This window comes from Lissotriton vulgaris, chromosome 4_1 (assembly GCF_964263255.1).
Source record: "Lissotriton vulgaris chromosome 4_1, aLisVul1.2, whole genome shotgun sequence".
NCBI classification, from domain to species: domain Eukaryota; kingdom Metazoa; phylum Chordata; class Amphibia; order Caudata; family Salamandridae; genus Lissotriton; species Lissotriton vulgaris.
In genome coordinates, this window is record NC_141691.1 from 1,740,777,627 (window position 1) to 1,740,801,345 (window position 23,719).

At 47.9% G+C, this 23,719-nt stretch overlaps 1 protein-coding gene across 1 annotated transcript in view; it reads left to right on the forward strand.

The window, feature by feature from the left end:
- Positions 1 to 23,719, forward strand: part of POP1 (POP1 ribonuclease P/MRP subunit) — a 437,201-nt gene that overhangs the window by 164,544 nt on the left and 248,938 nt on the right. The window contains exon 10 of the mRNA XM_086966044.1: positions 4,553 to 4,664. Coding sequence (XP_086822170.1) covers positions 4,553 to 4,664 — 112 coding nt within the window. The remainder of the gene's footprint in view (positions 1 to 4,552; positions 4,665 to 23,719) is intronic.

The window sequence follows — 23,719 nt, forward strand, 5'->3', positions numbered from 1 at the left end:
ATAGTCACTAATCCATAGTAAGCGAACGGTGATAGCATATTATAATGCAAAAATCTATAGAAATCTGTATCCCCTATATTTTGCGCACCCTATTTAGCATACTATATTATATCTAAGAAGGTCTCATTTGGGTTTTAGCAGGGCGGGCCCATACCTCTAAATGTCAGCAGAAGAAGATCTCATCATCAGCTACCAACTCTCTGCATGCGAAGCACCATCAAGTGTGTTTTTGCATTCTCGGTAACTCTATCTTAAACCCGCTTAGAGCCCAATGTTGGCAGCAACATTATTTGTGTTATGTCTAATGTGGTGCGAGGATCAGGCCTCCCAGCAACCTTGTGTTAGGTTATTCTTAGAGGGTGCAGTTCTCAGTGTGCAGACAGTGTACCAAGTGTACCAAGCACAACTGATATCAGAGCAATAACATATTATTCTCAAATAAATCACATCTTTCGTCTAGGTTGAAAGCTACAATAACAATTATGTGTCGTGTGCAAACTAAAGCCGAAGGAAAATATGTTGTTTAAACATTTAATAAACTCATGCTAACTTAACACAATATATAGAAAAGCAGTAACTATATGTCCAGTAGGCATACTTTCACGAAGCACTACTGCCTTGAGACGATAAACAAAGCTGATTCAGCAGTGGGCCAAACGGTGCTTCGTAATCTTTTTAAATAAGGTGAGCCTCTTTCCTTCCCTCCGCCTGTAAGTCTTTTTACTATCATTGGTCTGGCAGCTTATGTCATTTCATTGCATTTTCATGCTAATGCGCTGCTATTTTGTCTTGCGGCCAGCTATTACTGCTCACTATTCTATTCAAGCATGTAAATCTATGAAAGACACCCCAATACTGGAGAAGAACAATGGTTACTTACCTGTAAATGGTGGTTCTCCAGGATTGGTGTCTTTCATAGATTCACATGCGACCCACCTATCTCCCCTCAGAGGCTCGCTTCTCCTCCTAGACTCTTTTGTCACTCTTGTGCTACGAAAATCTGAGGGCCTGAGCCTCTGAGGAGAAGGTTCTAGAGGGGTGCTGGCGCCTGATTGGCTTTAGTTTGGACTAACATAATGACATGGATATGCTATAAAGGTTTTCTTGTCTTCTATGTATTCCTATCTGTTAATGCTAACCTTAGTACTTATAAGTATGTATGGTTTTGGAATGTATGTAATTATGTTTTTATATACATATATCATTGGTTTATTGCTATTTTATGTACCGTGAGGCTCCCACTTCGACGGGGAATATTCAAGCATGTGAATCTATGAAAGACACCGATACTGGAGAACCACCATTTACAGGTAAGTAACAATTGTTCTTCAGTTGACTGGGGGTGAGTGCTTGCAATGTTCAACACTCCGTCCATCATCCCCTTTGGTTTAGCTTGGATCACTGCCCACTGTACACCTGACTGCTCTACCATTCATTGATTTTGTGTAAAGTGATTTCCTATTTCTGCGAAGAGGAATTCTCATTTCTCGTCTCTCTGATACTATGCGTTGATGCGCCATATGCACCTCAACATACCTACTTTTGGGCAGGTCGTTGTCATGTAGGAGTGGTCTGAAATGCCACAGGGGTGAAAGTTGACTTGGGTTATATGTAACCTGTCAGTTGCTGGGAGCAGTATGAGGACCATGAGGACTGGCATGTGGGCTGCAGATGTGTGGGTGTACTCCTTAGGCCGAGGATTCTAGGTCCTCTAGTTGTCACATAGACCATGAAGGTCCATCAAGTATCTTGGATTATTGGCCCCAGCCAGGCTGCCAGTCTTTGGGTGGGAGGGTGGCTTTGGGGATGATGTCATATCCTGTTGTGTCTGTCAGAGTTTGGGGAAGCTTTTAAGTTCCCTCCCACAATGATCGTCCCCTGGGGAAGTTCAGAGATGGGTGTCATCAGAGTATCTAGTATTGTAGACTGCAAGTAGGGTGGCACATATACATTAAGAGAATTGTATTGTCTCCCTTCAACAGCCCCTCTAACCACACAAATCTACCCATTGGGTCCGTTATTGGTGATGTCACCGTCAAGGGAAGGGTTCTGTGTAGGAGCACCTCCATTCCTCCGGAGCTACGGGTGACCTCTTGGTAGCTCTTTAGATCTTATCATATCCGAATCTCCTTTGGAATGGGCAGTGGGAGCTCATCAGGTAAGTTTCTTGGAACATAAGGACTAAGGGGTGGAATTGTTTGGCGTATCGGAGTACTGTTTTCTACTTGATACGGTCTAGGAGCTGTTCACGATCTATGACATGGCATAAGGTTTTGTCGTCAGTGGAAGTGTAAGTAAGGGCTAACCCTGAATGAGTTCACCTTTCCGTGTAGAGGGGTGAGTCCCCTCTGAACCAGGAATGGGTTTTCTGTAAATCCACTCAGGTTGGTGTCTTGCTTATAAGTGTGATCGTTGTCAATGACCATAAACAAATTCCCCCCGCCCACCCCCCAATCTTCACAACGCCCCCCGCCCTCCCAAGAAGCATCTGTCACCTGTAACCTTCCCTCAGCCAGAACGAGTTGACCAGTTTTACATACATAAGAGGTGGACCTCCTCCTTTGGCTCGGATCTTTAGAGTATGCAACCTTTACTGAACTTTTGGTGCCCTCCATCCTCCCATCGGGTCCATGTTCAGCACAGCTCCTTACGGTACTCCAAGTACATCGGCTAAATTGATTTGTTAAAATTTATTTTATGAATATTGTGTTTTGGTATACTGCAAAAGTACTCCTAATGTGTCGAGTGTGAATAAGTGTGTAGGTGATGTGAGCTTAAGGAGAGAATGCTTTGTAGTGCAGATGATACAAAAACAGAATTAAAACAGCAAAAATAAAATGCCATAATCTCTTTAAGTGCCAAATATTTTGAGGGTGAAAAACAAGTTTGACTGGGGGAAATACTGCAACATTTTCTTTCAAGCTGACCTAAACAAGGAAAAAAACCAAATCGTATTTCAACTAGTTGCAGACACATCAAAATAGCAATTCCAACATCCATAGGCAGCATCAACTTTCAGCCCTACTCTATATGCTGTTAACAAAGAAATAGGAATGCAGCATTCAACAATAGTACTGGTGCTTTGAAGACAAACAATAGCATAGCAGTTAATTAATATACAGTTGAGGCAAATGGAACAAGCGTGTTTCTGATGCATTCACAATAGAAAATGGAATGTATTACATTTATATCCATCCCCATATCAAAGTCTGTTTTTCAAATACTCCTTATTCACGCTATCCATTCTTCTACATCTGCTTATTTCTCCTTTATTAATATGTAATTGTGAATAACAGCAGGCCGAGCACATAAATAGCAACGGGAATGGTCAGCCTGTCTGGCCTTAACCAGTTTAATATCTTACATGTATTGGATGCCACGGTGTGGAGCAAATTTGAAAAGTTACCTCGATGTTTGTGTAACCCAAGACCATCATGTGTCAATCGCACCCTTTTGCAGTTTCCCCACGTGATGTGAGTTTTCTATTTTCAAGCACAATTCTAACACGACTGCAGAGAGTAAAGGAACAGCTTCTTTTCCTAGAGCTACCTCTCCTTCCTACTATATCTCTGTGTTGGGTGAAGAAGCACCATGGAGTTGACGCACCATGGAGTTGACTGAATACAGTTTCTTTGAAAGAGCTTCAGATTGCCTCTCCTTTGATCGAAATGAGAGTGGGAGATGCAGCATTGGATGGTGAGACTAAGTCATCCTCCTAAGAGCATTCTTGCTATAGGATTGTGATTCCTAAGCACTTACCTGTTCACGAGGGCTGCCTTCCAAAAAGATGCGTGCCCAGGGATCGGTATTTTTGGGGCACTGCAAGTGCAGTGGGTTGCGATGCACCCTATACCAGCATGTTGTCCAAACTACACGTGTCAAAAGTAATTCAATTCTATACTTGGGGCCTTTTGCAGCCTGTGCTTTTGCAGACGTGCAAGTGAGCAGTTGGCACCTGATTGCTGCAATTCAACCATAATCTTGGCCTTGTGCTTTACTGTCATTAAACGATCACGTGTTGCTTTTTACTTTTTCTTCTTATGAGTTGGTGTCATCTATGTGTATGTTAAAACTGTGAGGAGCCTGATCCTTTCTCTAGTTGTTCCTCAGCCGTCTTGTTACTTTCCTGGGCAACTGCAATATGCCCCCAGGCGTTGGCCATATAATGGAGAAAAGAATGGCCGCCATTTGACTCTGTTGTGTAGAGGCATTTTCCTTACTTTTGATATGGGGTTGGAGGCTGTTTGGAAGGGGAGACCGGTTCTTGCCACCTCTCTTCCCCGGGAGTAGCACCACGGTTTGAAAATTCATGCCCTGCTGAAGTGCTAGAGCAGGAATCTTTTCACATATGTTGGGGGATCCAAACTATGTCCCTGAACCTTTTGGCATATTGCATACTACGGGAATATGATTGCACATTTTGGGTGTCATATTTTAAGCATATGACAAACACTAATTGGGGATATGATGAAGGGCCATGTGGAATATGAAGGCACTTTTGGAAATAATTTTATAGCACTCACAGGTAATAATTTTCCTGATTGTGTTTCAGGATATGCAAACTTTAGAAGCGGATCCTCATGCTTGGTGGACAGAGTATTGTAAGGATTCTGACAACGTGTCTCTTCATAATCGGCAAACAACAGCTTTCCAGCTGTTACACGGTAGGAGCTATGAACTTGCGTTCAAACGAAATGTGATGTAGCTTTCAATAAAGATGGCGGTTATTGATTAGGCTTTATAATCAAAGTGCACATATGTCGTGTAATTCTAAATGGAAGTATTTTTAGCTTGAACTGTGTATTTATCTAGGGGCCATTAGTTGTAGGGGAAGATTTTACTCTGGGTTTTTGAACCTTCACCTGTTTGTAAAACACCACTCTGTAATGTTGCTGCAGATCAAAATTTAAGGTGGATGTTCTGTGCCTTTCAAGAGCCTTGACTAAAATGACATGGATAAATGTAGTATTTTTTACTGAAATAAGTTTTTGTTTGTTTTTTTTGTTTCTGTTGCTGTGGAAGCTTTATCGCACCAGTGGCCAAAGTTGTTCACAGTTCATTATTCGCGAAGGGATACATATTATTGTCAAAGTCTGCCCAAGCATGAGTAATTTGCACTACATATGTGCATGGTTAAGCAGTGACCAAGAACAGGGAATGCAAATGACGTTTACACCCATAAACTAAGAATTCAACCAAAATATTTTTAGAGATGTTGGAAAAAAAATTCTTCCTGCTATTTCCATGTTCTTTTCAAGATCACATGTAGGGAGAAATCCTCCAAACTAACAACCAGTACGACCAGAATGCATTTAGTAAGGGGTTTAATCTTCTTTTTTTATTTTTAAATCTTATTTGTTTTTTATAGTAACTGTTCCTGAAAAGTACATAAAGACTGTAATGAGGAGACAAATGGCACATTGCTCATGCTGGCTCATTTACACAATTTGTAATTTTTAATGGGTCACGTACATATTAACCTATTGTAGTCTGTGAGATGTATACATCATGCACAATGATGCTTGCATAGTAAAATATGCATTGATGGACAAGATGGGCTTTTTGCAGTTTAAATAGATTGAGTTTGGTTTGCTTCTAGTCACCAATATTATATTGTAATATTCTATTGACGGCAAGGAAAGCCATTTTGCAACTTTTATCAATCTGCACGAGAAAGCACTATTCAATATTTTCCCTACATATCATTTGACTATCAAAATTGCTTTCAGCACACATTCAGCATCCACCAATGCCATGCCTGTAAGAAATTCCATTCCATCAAAATTAGGGTGCCAAATACCAGAAGGTGTAGCAAGCCTGTATTTTTTTTTTTTTTTTTTTGCATTATAAACCAAATAAAATTCCTTTCTTGCAGATCTAATGTAGGGTCTAAATTCTGTGCCTGCACTTGGTCCCTTTTAACTCGTGATCTGAGCTATTAATGTATTTTCAAAGTCTAAACGAGGTCTGGGTACCTTGACTGGAGCTTTTTTACAGATTTGTCCGTTGGGAGTAGTGCCATGGTTATTAATTTGAGCGTTTTGGTGATGTTATGTCCTTCTAGTAGTGACAGTAGTGGTGGCTCGTTGGAATTTTTGCGAACAAGTAGCATGTAAGGTTTGTAGTTTTCAGTTCTCGAACAGTGATGGCGGGCCTACCCACAGCACAGCCTTCTGTGTACTTGAGGACTATACCTTTTGCAATGATGTTCTGCTTGAGGCCTCCTCGGTCCTTTCTAAGTAAAGTGTCACCAAATATTTGTGCAGATGGATGGTCACAAGGTATGTAATCTGTTTCCCAAAAGAAAATCAGTTCAAACCCTGCAAGGCCGCCTCCATTGTAAACACAAGATAAGGGACAAACCGACCTGGGCACTTTGTGCCATAGCATTGGCAAAATTATAGACATAGCAGAAACAGATTATCTGATAAGGAGGCACCAATACACTAGAGGACACTGAGGTCCAGAAGCAACATATCCAGGATTCTTGTATCAAGGACATAGCTCATATAGACCTAGCATTAACCAATACAGTACTGAAAGACCTTCTCTTAACACCAGAACAGCCTAAGTAAACCATGCTTCAGAGATGATAATAAGATCTCGTTGTTTGCCGACGATGTGCTCCTTCCGGTGATGGAACCCCAGGTTTTCCTCCCGGCCAGTCAGGCGGAGCTGACTAAGTTTGAGAGGGTGGCAGGTTTTAAGGTAAATCGGACAGTCCTTTTTAATGAACCTGACAATACCCAAAGATGACTGGTGAAGGATTGAAGGGATGTCGCCTTTCCGATGCACCTCCAAAGAAATCACCTATTTGGGAGTTAAGCTTACCACACGGGTGCGGGACTTATACCAGGCAAACTTCGCCCCCCTACTGCGGCAGCTAAAGAGCGACTTGGGAAAGTGGAGTGCGGCTTATATCTCTAGGCTAGGCAGGATTAATGCAGTTAAAATGAACATTCTTCCCCGATTACTGTATCTTTTCCAAGGGCTTCCTATTCCAGTGGAGAGTGGGCTCTTTAGGGAACTGCGAATTATGTTGACCAAATTTATATGGCAGAGAAAGAGAGCAAGACTTCCATATAAACTCCTCATTAGACCACGCAAAGAGGGGGGCCTAGCGCTACCGGACTTTCAAGCTTACTATAGAGCAGCGCAATTGCGAGTGATCACGGAGTGGTCTTTAAGGGTTTCGGAAAAGCATTGGCTCCACATCATAGATCGACGGATACCTGGGCGCACAATCTGGGATCTCCTCTGGAAACCGAAACAGGACAGACTACATATTAGCACCCCCACCTCCTCCACACTCAAGGTCTGGGACACTCTCACCTCCAGACTACAGCTCACGAATTTTCCCTCCCCTCACATGCCTATACACTTTAATGCTGTGTTCCCCCTGCCTTAGAGGAAGGGCCTTTTGTGGCATGGCAGAAGGGGGGATGTCTCATGATCTCATACTTGTTTGAGGGGGGGGGGGGAAGCTCCTCTCCTTCCAGGATTGCAGAACACAGTTCACATTAACTAATAATGAAAAATACCACTACTTGCAATTGAAACACTGGGTGCAGCAGCCTCTGGTGCGGCAGGCCGCTACAAGGGAACTGCTTCCCTCGAAAGGTTCGCTCAGTCAGGGTCCTCCTCCAAGGGGAGTATCTCCTTTCTATATGCTCTTAATCAGGCATTGAGTCCCAGGGTTATGCCGCGTTATAAACTCTTCTGGCATAACCTGTTGGAAGCCCTGTTAGAAGATAAGAAAAGGGAACATTTAAATCGGGATATAGTGAAATTCAATCGTTCTATGTATCTCCGGAAGGCACACTATAAAATTATGTACGATTTGGTATCTGTGCCCTCAAACTACACTCAATTTTCCCGGGATCCTCCGATAGGTGTTGGAGAGGATGCAGGCTTCTAGGCGATTTCAGACACATCTGGTGGGACTGCCCTTTCATTAAACCTTTCTGGAAGGAGATACTGTCCCAAATAAAAATTATTATAGGTTACACTATTCCCCAGCCTATGGAACAGGTTTTGTTGGGGGTTCGGGACCCACTCCTGAAAAGACAGACCAAGAGTGACAAATGCATATTGTGGCTTTGCTTGGGGGCCTCCAAAATGGCAGTAGCTGCGGCCTGGAAGAAACAAGAGGCACCTTCCCTAACCCAGTGGCACACAAGATTGTGGCCGGCTCTGGCTTTAGATCGACTGACTGATATTGTAGAAGACACCAGGAAAGGTTTTGATTACATTTGGTCACCATTGGTCCGCTACCTTTCAGAAGAGCTCCCCTTGACAGCTTGCAATCCGAGGCTTAGGGCCCTCCACTTATTCCTCATCTAACTTCCTAACTTAAAAGGGAGGTATTCATAATGCTCTGACCATCTGAGCAATGACTTTGACGCCCCACACCTCTTGCTCAATCACCTTTGCTTTTTTTACATCGTTGAATTATCATCATTATCAAAATAAAAAAAATAAATATATATATATATATATATATATATATATATATATATATATATATATATATATATATATATATATATATGAAGCAAGCACCTTCTAAAATAAAGAAGCAGAAGCCTCAGCGGGGAGTAGAGTGCAGCACCGTTTAATTCGAAATGAATGGCATCGGCCGGATTGGCCTTCGTCAGCGCCTGCGGTGGATGAAAGGAAGTCCTGACGCTCTGCAGTTAAATGCACCATACCGCACTATGATAGGTGCGAGTGTCCGCTCCGCCCCTCAGCAACAAAATCCTCAGGTGAAAGTTGTAACCAGTCCGAGCAAATCTACGGACTCAGATTCCCAGGATGCACCAGTGGCTCCCAGGTGAGTGATGCTGTGGGTCGTTCTTGGGGTAATTCAAGATAATAGCAGGGGGGTAAGGTGCTCTGCACAACGTTCTGGAAACCCGCAAAATGGAACTCATGATGCCGCCTCTAGTCCCCTTAACTTCATCAACCATAGGTCCGAGTGTAGAATGGCGTGAGCAGGAAAGAAATACAACCCGCCCGGGCTGAGAAAATGTCTCGCTGTGACGCCTACTCGGACTGCCGGCGGGCCAAGAGATTTTCAACCTTGAAGAAACAAGCAACAGCCGGAGCAGGAACCAGATTCTCCAGGCCACTTCTGATGGGGGGCTTCTGAGACGCGCTTCTGGGACACGCGTAGAAATATGAAGCAAGCACCTTCTAAAATAAAGAAGCAGAAGCCTCAGCGGGGAGTAGAGTGCAGCACCGTTTAATTCGAAATGAATGGCGAATGCATTTCGGCCGGATTGGCCTTCGTCAGCTCCTGCGGTGGATGAAAGGAAGTCCTGACGCTCTGCAGTTAAATGCACCATACCGCACTATGATAGGTGCGAGTGTCCGCTCCGCCCCTCAGCAACAAAATCCTCAGGTGAAAGTTGTAACCAGTCCGAGCAAATCTACGGACTCAGATTCCCAGGATGCACCAGTGGCTCCCAGGTGAGTGATGCTGTGGGTCGTTCTTGGGGTAATTCAAGATAATAGCAGGGGGGTAAGGTGCTCTGCATAACGTTCTGGAAACCCGCAAAATGGAACTCATGATGCCGCCTCTAGTCCCCTTAACTTCATCAACCATAGGTCCGAGTGTAGAATGGCGTGAGCAGGAAAGAAATACAACCCGCCCGGGCTGAGAAAATGTCTCGCTGTGACGCCTACTCGGACTGCCGGCGGGCCAAGAGATTATATATATATTTTTTTTCTTTTCCTTTTCTCTTTTTCCTAGGGTTAATTAAGTTTCCTTTTCATGTTAACCTCTAGAAAGGGTTGCGGCCTATTTGCCTACATTTCGGGATACGCAGCATGTCCTGTTGAAACTGTGTTGTGTATTTCAATGCTCATCCGCGTGGACTTGAGAGAAAACTGTAGTCTTTACAAACGATCTCTACACCAGGGCGGATGCTTACATTGATAATTGTTGCATATGTAATGTTTTCAATGCTCTTTCTGAGAAAAATTTCATTAAAAACATTTTGAAACAAACAATGCTTCAGAAAAGAAAGCCTTCAAGCCGAAAACTACAGACTCCAGGAAAGTAAAAGATATCATCTTGATGTCAAAAACACCAGTGAGTGAAAGGCCAAAAGACTCCACACCCTGATCGAAAATTAAGCTACTGATACTGTGAAAAAGGTTCGACCACCTGGTTCTGTATTGATAAAGGATTGAAACTGAAGGAACTCTAAGGACAAGCAGTCTGAAGCCTAGGGTACACAAGACCCATAAAATAGTTGCCGTCAAAAGAGGAGCACTCTGCAGAAATGCAGGAGCATGGCAGATGTTCTTCCGAAGTAGTAATTCCAAGCGTTATTGGCCTCTTACAAGAGCCTAAGTAAAATAGAGCATAAAAAGCCATGGTAGAGAATCGACTGACACTGGACTCACAAGGTCAAAAAGTAGTCCCAAAATACACATAGAGAACATACATGACTTGCAACATGAGGTAACAAATGACTTGGAAAGTGATATCTTACATTAGAGACACCTGCAATGAGACAAAATTGTGGAGCTCAATCAACAATTTCCTGAACAACTCCAAAAGAGGTCAAGGACTCATTGCAGAGAGTAAAGCTTTCTCCAACATGTTAGATTATCCCTTGGTTCTGTGGATACAGTCAGTAAGCAACTGTGTATGGACATGGTACTCCATAGGCATGTATGACTCAATCTCAGACTTCAAACCGGAGGTGTAATCATCAATCATTAACTCCATTATTAATGGACAATATCTGCTCAAGGATAGTGTAAACTAAGCATATGAAAAAGCCATCAGACAAGGCTTGGGCCAAGGGCATCCTTGCAATCAAAGGGGACACTTTTGGAAAGGAGCTTTTATTCCCAGAAGAGAGAACTGAGGCAATAGACCCTTCATCACCCAGACACACTCAGTATAGGTCCAAAGCACATCCCAAGTGATTTCTCAGGAGCAATAAGGCTCACCTACACACCACTCCTTTAGAGGGAGAGGTCAGTCCACCAGAGGAAATACTAAAACAAGGCAACTGTATTAGTCCACCCTCAGTACATGTGACACCAACATGGGCAGAATGAAAATTTGCCTAGCTCTAGTGAAGGTAAGTTTCAACTCTGTTAACGACACAGAGGCGAGGATTATGCTTTTCCTTCTTCGCTTTAATGTTACTCCAAAAAACACAGCAGCCATTAAAACACCACTACATTTCCTATGAACACCAGGGAAACAGCAAAAACTTTGGAGTTCTTTCTTAATGTCCTTGACCAGGCTCCCATAACACCCTCTGTCTCTTCCTGTTCCTCCTCCTCTTTCTTCGCACAAGTCACACCATACTTTTCTATCATGCATCCTGTTTCCACCCATCATTTCCTGCAAAGACATTGTGCGTCAGTAACTGGAAAAAACCCTCTTGTCATACAGTAGTGACCACAATCAGTTCAGAAAACTACTGAACTTAACCTAATGGATCAATTGCAAACAACTTCATAGAACATCCAATCAAAGAAAACGTACTTCCTTACGGATGGGTCTGCATCCCTCCTGGTTGCTGGGTGGGATAATCCTTGCCTCCGTGTGCTTAATAGAATTTAAACTTACCTTCACTAGAGCTAGGCAAATATTCATTCTATGTCAGGACCGGAGGCGAGGATTATGCTCCTGTGGAGTCCGAAGCCCAGTCTGCTGCACTCATGAGGTCCTCCAGTGGTGCACCCAAAGTAAATGCTTTTGAGGCCATTACCCCCGTTGCAGAATGTGCCCCGAAGGCCTTTGTGTTGGTACCCACCTCCTGCATTATCCATCTAACCCAGCGGGCTATTGTGGGTGAAGAGACCGCCTTGAACGGCTTTCTGAGTGCAATCAGGAGTTGATGTTGGCCTGGCGGGCAGACTTCCTCTGTTATCTCTTCATAGGCCCTTGGAAATTTCACCACACAAAGCTTAGGGGAATTGGATACGGCTGGATAAGAGATTGTGCTTGTATTCAACTTGGTATGCCTACTTATCGTAAAGGTCCCTCCTTCAGGAGAAAAAACTCTAGCCGTTCTATCCAAGGCACGCATGTCTGAAACCCTTCAGCATGAGATGAGGCATAGTAGCATGGCCAGCTTTGCTGAATTCTCTTTCCAGGATAGAAACCGATTCGGTTGCCACGACAAATAGGTTCACAGCCAAATTGACACCCCAGAGTGTAGTATACCGCGGTTCTGGAGGGAGAGGCAAACTGATCCCCTTTAGTAACCTGCAGACAAAGGGATGTTCGCCCACCGGGGCGCACTCCACTGGTCAATGCCCCGTTGATATGGCGGACCGTATGGCATTTATGGACCGGTACGCCAATCCCTCTTCCACCAGACTTCTAGGAATTTGAAGACATGAATTATATCTGATCCCACGGCATCCACTTCCCCCTAGCAAATACCAACATACCCATCTCGTCCATGAGGAACAATAATTCTTTGTTGTGCTGTCTGCAAAGGATCTGGATAGCAGCAACTCAGAGTGGCTCAAAAAGCCTGGGAGTCTCCACCTCTCCTTGTACTAAGCCACACCATGAGGTGTAAAGAGTCTTCCTTCACAAGGTGGTGTGGCTCGGTGTCCGGATTCGTCAAAGTGCGGGGGAAGTGAGGGAGTCGGATTGGAGAAGCCCAAGAAAGTTCCAGAAGAACCAAAACCACACATGCGACCTCCAAAGCAGCGATATCAACACCACGCTCGCCCTCTGCCTGTGAACCAGGGCAGCCACCCGTTTTATCCTCGAGAATGGGGGAAAGGAGCAACCCCTCTCTCGGCTCCAGTCCTGGAGGAAAGCCTCCATGTCCTCTACCAGCGGGTCTGGTCTCCAGCTGAAGAACCGTGGCAACTGTTGATCGAGGCAGCAAGCGAACAGGTCGTTTGAAAAAGGACCCCATCTGTCAGACAGCGGTCAGAAAACTTGAGGGTCCAGCTTTCAAACGCTGGTGTCCCGCAGGTACTGGGAGTGCCAGTCTGCCACCTGATTGTCCCGACCGGGGAGGTATTCCGCTGTTACCTACACCTGGTTGTCCAGGTAGAAATTCCAGAACTCCTTAGCCATTTTTGCCAGGGCGTGGGATCTGGTACTACCCAGATAATTAATATACCTCACCGCTGAGACATTGTCCATCTTTAAGAGCACAGAGGACTGGATCCGGTTCTTGGTCCAGCACCGCACCACAAATTACCCTGCCAGGACGTCCATGCAATTTATGTGTAGGTGCTGCTCTTGAGGAGTCCAACTTCAGCAGGTGGAAAAATGCCCACACAGGGCTCCCCAGCCTGACCTGCTGGTGTCCGACTCTATATCACCAAGTCCGGATCAGAACCGAAGATAGCTCTCCTGTTCCAGGCCTCCATGTGAGCGAGCCACCATTCCAACTCCTCTTTTGCCTCGTCCGTCAGCAGAACCACTTGCGAGTATGTGAGTCCCTTCCTTAAATGGTGGGCTTTCAGGTGATACAAGGCACAATAGTGCAGCAGGCCCAGAAAAAGCGCCTCTAAAGTGGAGAGCAGGCCCACTATGCTCACAATCTGCCTCAGCGATGTATGCTGGTTGGCCAAAGTTTGGTGAATCTTGTGACTTATCTTTATGACCTTCCGAGAGGAAAGACTATAGAAAAAGAGTTGTCGACTATGACGAATCCTAGAAAGACCACTTTCTACGTTGGGGTAATGAGACTTCTGCTTGTTTATCACAAACCCTAGTCCCTGCAACAGGTCTACCGCCGACTGAAGATGCACTCTCAGCCTTGAGGGACACTGTGCTAGGATGAGCATATCTTCCAAATGGATAAGCCGAATCCCCTGTGCCTGCAGGAACTCCATGCTCGGGTTTGAGGACCTTGCTGCAGCACCAAGAGGCTGACGAGAGGCCGAAAGGCAGAGTTAGAAACTTGTAGGCCTGACCACTCCAGCGAAATTGGAGTAAGCGGCAGTGAGGGGGAAAGATCGGGACCGTCAGGTACGCATCCTCCGGTCCATGCACACCATTCAATCGGATGGTAGCAGCACGTCCCTGAGGAGATGGATACCCTCCATCTTGAAGTGGCGCTATACGAGCCACTCTATGAAATCCCTGAGATTTATCACCGGCCCCCATCGGCCTTGTCGATCAAGAAGAGGTTGCTGAGAAATCCCTCAGGGTGTATCTCAGTTCGACAGATGTCACCCATCTGAAGCCGAGCCGGCACCTCGTCATCTATCATAGCTATGTGGGGGGTGGAAAAAGAAATGGGGCGGGTTTATTGACAGGGGGAACCGTAAAACTCTATTTTGAACCCCTGGACCCTCTGCAAAACCCATGCATCCACTGTAACAGATGCCCAGGCCTGGAGTAACAAAGCGAAACCCCCCACCCTCTCACCCTTAGCTGCACCGAGGGGATATCACTCAGTGGTCAAATTGTTGTTGCATCCACCGCTGCCTTTGAAGCCTTGTCCTCTTGTTGGGTAAATGTTGTTGAAGCGTGGGTTAGCCTGATGCTGCCAGTGCCCAGAGCCTTGTCCCTTTGCAAGTGGGTAGAAGAGAAGCGGCCGGTCGAGCGGCCCCTGCCACGACCAGCCCTTGGGAAACCCGGGAGTTGAAGACCCACTTAATATTTGTCTGTGCCTTGTCCAGTGACGTAAACATTGACACAAAGGTTCCCAATTCTTTAACAAATGGGTCGCTGAACAATCCTCCCCTCCCCACGCGCAACCGCTCCAGCCTCCGAGAAAGCCAGGTCCCCCAATTTGGGATCCATTTGATCAACTAGGAGCGGCAACGCTCTGACAGGGCACAGTTCACATTCCCCATAAAGCAGATGGTGTTCTGTGCCCAATCAGAGAGGACTTCAGGGGCAGTAAGAGAAGCGAAGCGGACACCTTGGCCCCCTCAGTCATGTCCAAAATTTTGGTAATCGGCCATTAGCATTCAGGAGCTTATCCTGGCAAGCGCGCCAGGACCTACAAAGAAGGGGGAGCCTACCCCCGGAAGGATAAAGGCAGGTAAGCAGGGGAAATGATAAGGACCAAAGGAAAAAATAAAACCTGCCAAATGGCTTCACGCAAGGCCCTAAGGAAGGGTCCTTATATTAAATAAAATGACATAGGAGCTGACAAGGAGATATCAAATAATCACATTGAAGAGTATGGATACATATAAAAACAAATTTTTTATTTTTATCGAGACAAACACCTTTATCTTCATAGACTGGCCTGATAATTATTAAGCCGAACCATCATTGTTTTCTTTGATATAAAAAGAACAAACTTCATTAAATACAGTCCCACACACCCAATTCAAATCTCACAATCATACCATCAAACATTCCACAGTTCAGCATAGCTCAAACATCACACATACATAAAATCCACATAATACATAAGCGCCACAAGATGGTTAGATGACAAGGTGACAACAAATCATCAGGGGGGAAAAAAAGATGCTGGTGAATGAAAATCCAGCACACCCCACACAAATTCGTCTTGTGTATGTATTGTCTTGATAAAAATAAAAAATAAGTTTTTATATGTATCCATACTCTTCAATGTGATTATTTGATATCTCCTTGTCAGCTCCTATGTCAAGCCCGCCAGGATCTGTCAATTCCTTTCTTAGGTCCCTTGACGAACTTTGCCACGTTCCTGGCCATCTTCGCATCTATATCTGGTGTGAGTGCAACCTTCCCTTCTAAGGTGGGACGCTGACATTCTGTCCTCAGCCGGCTGAGGGATTCATTCTCTAGTGGCTTATTGAGACGGTCTGCCACTTGGCTACCTTTTTGGCCGGGGCCCACACAGCCGACCTGGGATGGACAATGTCATCTGGGTCCAACCTATCAGAAATGCCCTCCTGGGGTGTCTCTTGGTGGCCCGTTGGCCACCAAGATCTAGAGGATCCCGCTTCCTCATTAGACTACTCTGGGGAGTCCCTTTCCTGATGCCGAGGTGAATCTGAATGGGGAGGGTTAGTCTCTGGCATGGGAAGGCCCTGTGTGGCTTCCGGTGGGGATGTCTTGGCCAGGAAAGCCTCCTTGTCCACCCCCTCTTCACACTTCTTCTCGGGGGATGGGGAACCTTCTCCCGCATCCTCCTGAGGGACCTTTCAGGGACCTTCCCCGGTGCAGGGGCTGGGACAGAACCAGAACCAGACTATGCAATCTTTGCACACTCCTCTAGGGCTGTTTTCTCTGACCATCTCTGCTCCGTAGGAGCCATCCGGTCAATCCAACGTGCACCGCACCACTACCTTCCCCCGTGGGGCATAGCTTGCAGCAATTATGTGTAAAGAATGTACAGACAGAGTTCTCCGTTAGGCAATTACCAGGCACCCGAGGAGGTGCGAGCAGTATCTGGTCGAACATAGCGCATTTCAATGCCCAGACGAGAGACGTGCGCTGCTGGCCAGAACATCAGGTCTGCCCCGCAGCGCCCTCTATCGGGCGGCGGACCACACCGCGGTCATGTTGGGCAATCTTGTTGCGTAAGGAGCGCAGTAGCGGTCTCGTGACCAATTCAGGGAATCTGTAGAGAAAAACTAGACCTGCATCCACGTACAATCACTCAGTGATTCCCCCTGCACTGAGCCCTCGCAATCCCCTTTAATCAGTTGACAAATGTAAGGGAGAAAAAAGGTCCCACTTAACTGGCTGCTGAGCAGCGAAGAAAATGGAGTAACAGGAAGACAGAGGATGTTATGGGAGCCTGGTCAAGGACGTTAAGGAAAGACTCCAAAGTTTTTGCTGTTTGTTTTTCTGGTGTTCATGGGAAATGTAGTTGTGTTTTAATGGCTGCTGTGTTTTTGGAGTTACATTAACGCGAAGAAGGAAAAGCATAATCCTTGCCTCCAGTCCGGACATAGAATCCAAAATTTACTTCAAGAATGGATAGATCACAACAGACAATTGGATTTTAAATATTTTCAAACATGGACACTGCATAGACCAAAAGGCAGACGAAGACCATGTATGCCAAATAAATTATGCTCCTAAATATATTCATCAAAATACTAAAGTTCAAAATGACCATACTATAGGGTTTTATTCCCAAGTTGGAAAAGGGAGACTGCCTAGCAACAATGGACACCAAAGATTCCCACTTTCGTGTACCGATGAACCAACACTATCCAAATACTTCTGCTTTGTGTTGGGATGGGAAGGTGAGAGAATTGTTCCCAATTCTGGATACTGCTCTTGGGAATAAAGTCTGTCTCTAGGCATTCACAAAGTGTCTTTCAGTAGTTGCAGAAATCTTGATGGACAGCCTATACATGTCAACTCGTGCATAGACAACGGGCTAGTGTAGAGGAATTGCTTCCTACAATCCCAGAAGAGCATCAACACGATCCTTCAACTTCTGCGCTCATTGGAATCGAGCAGTCCCTCAGCAAAGAGGATTCTGCCTTTGCAGGAACAGATTGGTCCTTACCAGAAGTTGCAATCTGATGGTGAGTACAGGGATGAGACTGTTGGGCACGATGGCTTACTGCATTTCAATTATTCACCTGGCCGGTGCAGGAGTGGCTTAGGAGTCAATGGTCACAAAACAAGGGTAAGTAGGACAATCTAGTGGTTGTCACTAAGCAAATTCAAAGAGCTAAAATAGTGGACGACGGTGAACCTAAAATTAGGATCGTTTTTGGGGGCCCTGCTTTCTTCTGACCATAACCATGCATTCATCACACATACGGTGGGAACACTACAGATAATAGAACAGGGGAACATGAAAGAAGCAGTTCAACACATGAACACTGTGGTGTTAAAGACCATCTTTCTGGAACTAAACATTTTCTAAATGTAAATAATAGGAACAGACACATTAAACACAGACTGACAATTAGAACTGTGCCAGCTAAACAAATACACCCTGTTAAAACTTGCACATGAGAAATGCAATTGGGCAATAAAGAACTAGATTAGTCACAGCTGCCCACCTTGCAGGATGATTGAACGTAGAGACAGAGAAACTGAACAGAGAAATATGCATATCCATGAGTTGGAACTGAATCGAAATTTGCCTAGCTTACGTAACGGTAAGTTTCAATTCTATTAAGGACACGGAGGCGAGGATTATGCTATATCTTCCTTCGCTTTATTAACATAAAGAAACCACAGCAGCTCAGGAAAAGATATAATAAGAACACAAGATGCTTTAAACATAAAGCATTGACGTAATGTTCAACAAAAAATCAACAACAACTCCCAAGAGTCTCTTTGCTTATAATCATAGTCCACAGTCCTTTGTCTCTGTCCATCGTCCCTATATAACCGGACTTCCCATCATCTTCCTCCTCTTTCTTCGCGCAGATCACGCTTAAGCCTCATTGGTCCTGTTTAGCACCGTCGTTGCCTGCCAAAAAAGGAACAGCATCAGCGAGGTGGCCCAGGAAATGCGACAACAAGGCGAGGAGCATGCAGAGAACAACACAGTACTGACAACCTAAAGGAAAACGCTTTACTTACTGCCATACGGGTGGGTAGAGACACCACCGTAGTCCGGGTGGGATAATCCTCGCCTCCGTGTCCTTAATAGAATTGAAACTTACCGTTACGTAAGCTAGGCAAATTTCGATTCTATGTCAGGACCGGAGGCTTCAGATTATGCTAGTTTAAAGCTTACTTCCCACCAACTGAGCCAAATCCACCACCGGCTTAAAATAAAACCTCTTGAAGGTGGAATCCGAGGACCAGTCCGCAGCTCGCATAAGGTCCTCCAGACGAGCACCCACCGAGAATGCCTTAGAGGCCATGGCTCCCCTGGCGGAGTGTGCTCCAAAGAGAGAAGTATTGATGCCCGCTTCCTGCATGACCCAACGCACCCACCGAGCAATAGTGGGGGAAGAGACAGCTTTGTGTGGCTTCCGCAGGGCAATCAACAACTGACGCTCGCCCGGAGGGCGCAGATCCAAGGTCAGGTCCTCATAAGCTTTGAGGCATTGCACGACACACAACTTAGGAGTGTCAGTAAAGGCTGGATAAGAAATGGAACGCGACGACGTCTTAGTGCGTCGGCCCACCGTAAAGGTAACCCCATCCGGGGAAAAAATGCGTGCAGAAACATCCAGCGCGCGCACGTCCGAGACGCGCCTACAAGAGACCAGACATAACAACATGGCTAACTTCGCCGACAGCTCTTTAAGAGACAGATAGGAATTGGCCGGCCACGACAGGAACAAATTCAGAACCAAATTGACGTCCCAAAGGACGGAGTACCTGGGCTCTGGCGGCAGCGCGAGGCGAACAGCGCGCAGAAGCCGGCACACAAAAGGATGTTCCCCTACCGGATGGCCATCGATGTTATCATGGCCAGCAGAAATCGCCGATCGAATAGCATTGATCGTCCTATACGCTAGACCCTTGTCGGCCAAATGCGCTAAAAAATTCAGCACGGGAACGAGGCCTGCGACCACGGGATCCAGATCCCTTCGTAAACACCAACGCATCCACTTAAGCCAAGCGGATCTGTAACGCTTCGTCGTACTATCGGCCCATGCTTTGGCGAGCAAGTGCTCAGCTGACCCCGAAAGGCCCGGGAGCGTCCAGCGTCTCCTGAGAGCCTCCACGCCACGAGGCGGAGAGTGTTCTGCACGACGAGAGGGTGAGGTTCCTGATCCGGGTTCGTCAGGAGCAGGGGAAACAGGGGGAGTAGGATTGGAAAATCCCAGGAAAGTTCCAGAAGAACCGGAAACCAAACTTGAGACCTCCACAGCGGTGTAACCAACACCAGGTCCGCACCCTGGCGGCGCATTTGAGCCGCCGTTCGCATGATCATGGAGAACGGGGGAAACGCAAACGGTTGTTCCCGACTCCAATCCTGTAAGAACACGTCCGTGGCCTCCGCCAGAGGGTCCGGCCTCCAGCTGTAGAACCGCGGCAGCTGGTGGTCGAGACGGGACGCGAAGAGGTCCACTGAGAAAGGGCCCCAAAGGGAAAGTAGCCACCGGAAGACTCCCGGATCCAGTTTCCACTGGCTGGCATCCCTGAGATGTCGAGAGTGCCAATCCGCTACTTGATTGGACTGGCCTGGCAGATACTCTGCCGTCACCGCAATGTGACGAGACAGGCAATAATCCCAGAAGTCCTTCGCTAGATCCGCCAAAGCGCGGGACCGAGGACCTCCCAGGTGGTTCACATATCGGACCGCCGAAATATTGTCCATCCGTAGCAGGACACAAGCCTTGACCGAATCCTTGGTCCAACAGCGAACCGCGAAGGAGCCCGCAAGGAGCTCCAAACAATTGATATGCAATTGTTGTTCTGCTGACGACCAGGCGCCGCCGGTGGAAAAATCCCCGCACCGGGCGCCCCAGCCCGACCTGCTTGCGTCGGACTCTATGATCAAGTCCGGAGCCGACCCGAAGATCGCTCGCCCATTCCAAGCCTCCATGTGAGACAGCCACCATGACATCTCCTCCTTCACTTCGTCCGTGAGGGGAACCCACTGGTCGTAACACATCCCACGGCGCAAATGCTGCGCCTTCAGGCGCTGAAGAGCCCTGTAGTGCAGCGGGCCTGGGAAAATCGCCTGGATGGAGGACGATAGAAGACCCACCACCTTGGCGACATGGCGCAGTGACGTACGATCCCTCGTGATCGTCTGCCGAAGCAGGTGTCGTATCTTTGCGACCTTCCGACCCGGTAGGCTCAAGACCGCCTGTACCGAGTCCACCACGAAACCTAAAAAGGTGATCTGCTGAGTGGGAACCAAGACCGGCTTGGAGCCGTTGACAACGAACCCCAGTCTCTGAAGCAGGCCGACAGCTTGACGCAGCTGTCCTGCCAGCACCTCTGGGCACTGTCCCATGAGGAGGATGTCGTCTAGGTATACTATCATACGGACCCCCTGGCTTCTGAGAAACTCCACCACCGGGTGAAGGACCTTCGTGAAGCACCACGGGGCCGAAGAAAGACCGAACGGCAGGGCGGTGAATTCGAACACCTTGCCGTCCCACAGGAATTGTAGGAAACGACGATGAGGGGGGTGGATGGGAACGACCAAGTAGGCATCTTTGAGATCCAGTCGCACCATCCAATCCCGAGGGAGGAGCACGTCCCGAAGGAGGTGGATCCCCTCCATCTTGAAGTGACGGTAGACCAACCACCCATTGAATTCCTTGAGATTGATCACAGGCCTCTTGCCCCCATCCGTCTTGTCTACCAGGAAGACGTTGCTGAGGAACCCATGTGGGTGGCGCGTTGATAGACGGATGGCTCCCTTGCGCAGCAAGTCCGAGACCTCCCCGTCTATCAATCGCGCGTCGGATTCTGAGAAAACCATCGGGCGCGGGGGCCGCACCTGAGTTGGTTGGTCGTGAAACTCTATATGGAAACCTCTCACAGTTTGCAAAACCCAAGCATCGGCAGTGAGCAATTCCCACTCCCCGTAAAAGCTTGCCAGCCGCCCCCCAATCGGAACTTGATCCAAGCAAAGTACACTCACCGGGGGCATTTCCTTGTCCGGAGTTCTTCTTGAATCCTCTGCCACCATAGCGCTGTCCCCTCGTGGGGTAGAAATTGGTGTAGTTGGCCGAGGTCTGGTACTGACCTCTTCCGGAGCCTTGTCCACGGTTGTTGGTCTGCTGACCACGGCCGATCGCGCGGCCCCTGCCGCGACCGGCCCCTCCAGAAAAACGCTGGTGGAACACCCTCTTGATGCTGGACTGGGCCTTGTCCAGCGACGTGAACGTGTTCACGAACTTTCCAAGCTCGCGGATAAAAGGCTCACCGAAGAGGCCACCCTGGGCCACGGCACCTGCCTCCGACGAGGCCAGGTCCCCCAGCTTCGGGTCCAGCTTGATAAGGAGCGACCGCCGCCGCTCCGTGGACAGAGCACAGTTGGCGTTGCCCAGGAATACGATCACCCTCTGGGCCCAGTTGGAGAGCACCTCCGGTGAAATGGCGGTGCCATTCGCTCGAGCCTCCTCCGCCATATCGAGGATCTTCGTGGCGGGCCCGACCGCATCCAACAGCTTGTCCTGGCAGGCCCGCCAGGACCGGTCGATCCCCTTCCTGGGGTCCTTCATGAATTTCGCCAGGAAGGTGGCCATCTTGGGGTCCAATTCTGGTGTAATGGCCACTTTCCCCTCCAAAGTAGGCCGAGGGCATTCCCCGCGCAGGCAACCCCTCGCCTCCTTCTCCAGGGGCTTGCGCAACCTGCCCGCGACAAACTTCGCCACCGTCTCCCCCGGGGCCCAGGCCGCGGATCGGGGGTGGACGATCTCGTCCGGGTCCAGCATGCCCGACTCATCTCGGGGCATCTCCTTCCCTGAAGGCACCGGGAGCCAAGAACGGGTCGACTCCCCGTCGTCATCCGTGTCCGGAGAGTCGTAGATCGGGGAGGCGGGCGCCGTCGACAGGCCGCCCGAAGTGCCAGGTTCCACCAAGGGCGTCGGAGGCACCGCCGTCGCCTTGGCCAGGAAGGCGTCACGAAGACGCTCGAAAGCGCCCTTATCCACGCCTTGGGCCTCCGATGAAGGCCCTTCACCTCGGGGTCTCTTCGGAGCGGGCGGCAGCCCGCCGGACGTCCCCGGGAGTTCGGGGGACGGCGGCACCTGCGCCGCTGCCAGCTTCGCACACTCCTCCACGATGCGGGCCGACAGGCGGTCCTCCATGGGCCCTACCACCTCCGTCACACAACGATAGATGGAGTTGTCCACCGCTTGGTAAAACTCATCATCCTGCAGATAGGGGCAGGCCTCCTCCTCGTACTCCCCTTCCATCTCGGAACCAAGGGGCAAACGCGGGGCACCCAAGAGGGCGGCAACCGAGAAAGTTCTCGAATGTGGGCAGGCCCAGCGGCTGCGATCACGTTTTGGGCCAGCTGACGTGGCAGGTGGGCTGCACCAACCCCCAAGCGCGCAGACCCTCCTCGCCGGGACCGGGTCTACGTACCCCTCAAGCGCGCTAGGCCACACACTGTTAAAGAGGTGCACAGATCTCGCCCGAAGGCGATTCACGCGGTCAAAACCGCTATACAGACCCCAGAGGGCGTCAAAATTGTGAAAGTACAGACCCGGATCACCAGGTGTCAGAGGGGTACGCGAGGGTCGGCCCCCGCGCAAGCAGATCCCACGGCACGGCTCCTCGTACTGCGGAGGCGCGCCGGAGGGTCGGCGAGGCGACAGGCCGCCCCCTTGCGGTCTATGTACACACCGCACACAAGTGGGAATAAAGTCGCGTAGGAACGACAGAACGTTCCCGCAACCAGGGACTCTGAAAGGGAATAAACCATGCAAGGAGTCCCCAAAGACCGCAAGACAGTCAATCACAATAAAAGAAGACAAAATAGAAAAGCACTTATCTGGCTGCGGGAGCAGCGAAGAAAGAGGAGGAAGATGATGGGAAGTCCGGTTATATAGGGACGATGGACAGAGACAAAGGACTGTGGACTATGATTATAAGCAAAGAGACTCTTGGGAGTTGTTGTTGATTTTTTGTTGAACATTACGTCAATGCTTTATGTTTAAAGCATCTTGTGTTCTTATTATATCTTTTCCTGAGCTGCTGTGGTTTCTTTATGTTAATAAAGCGAAGGAAGATATAGCATAATCTGAAGCCTCCGGTCCTGACATAGAATCCTGAAGTCCTAGAATAAATCTTTGCAGAGTGGGAAATCTGCAGAAAAGGAAAAATCCCAAAGCTTAGCACCCATGTTTAAATACTCACTTGAACTGGTCTGGTCATAAGCCCAAAATGTGACCCATAATTCTCCCACACCAATCACAT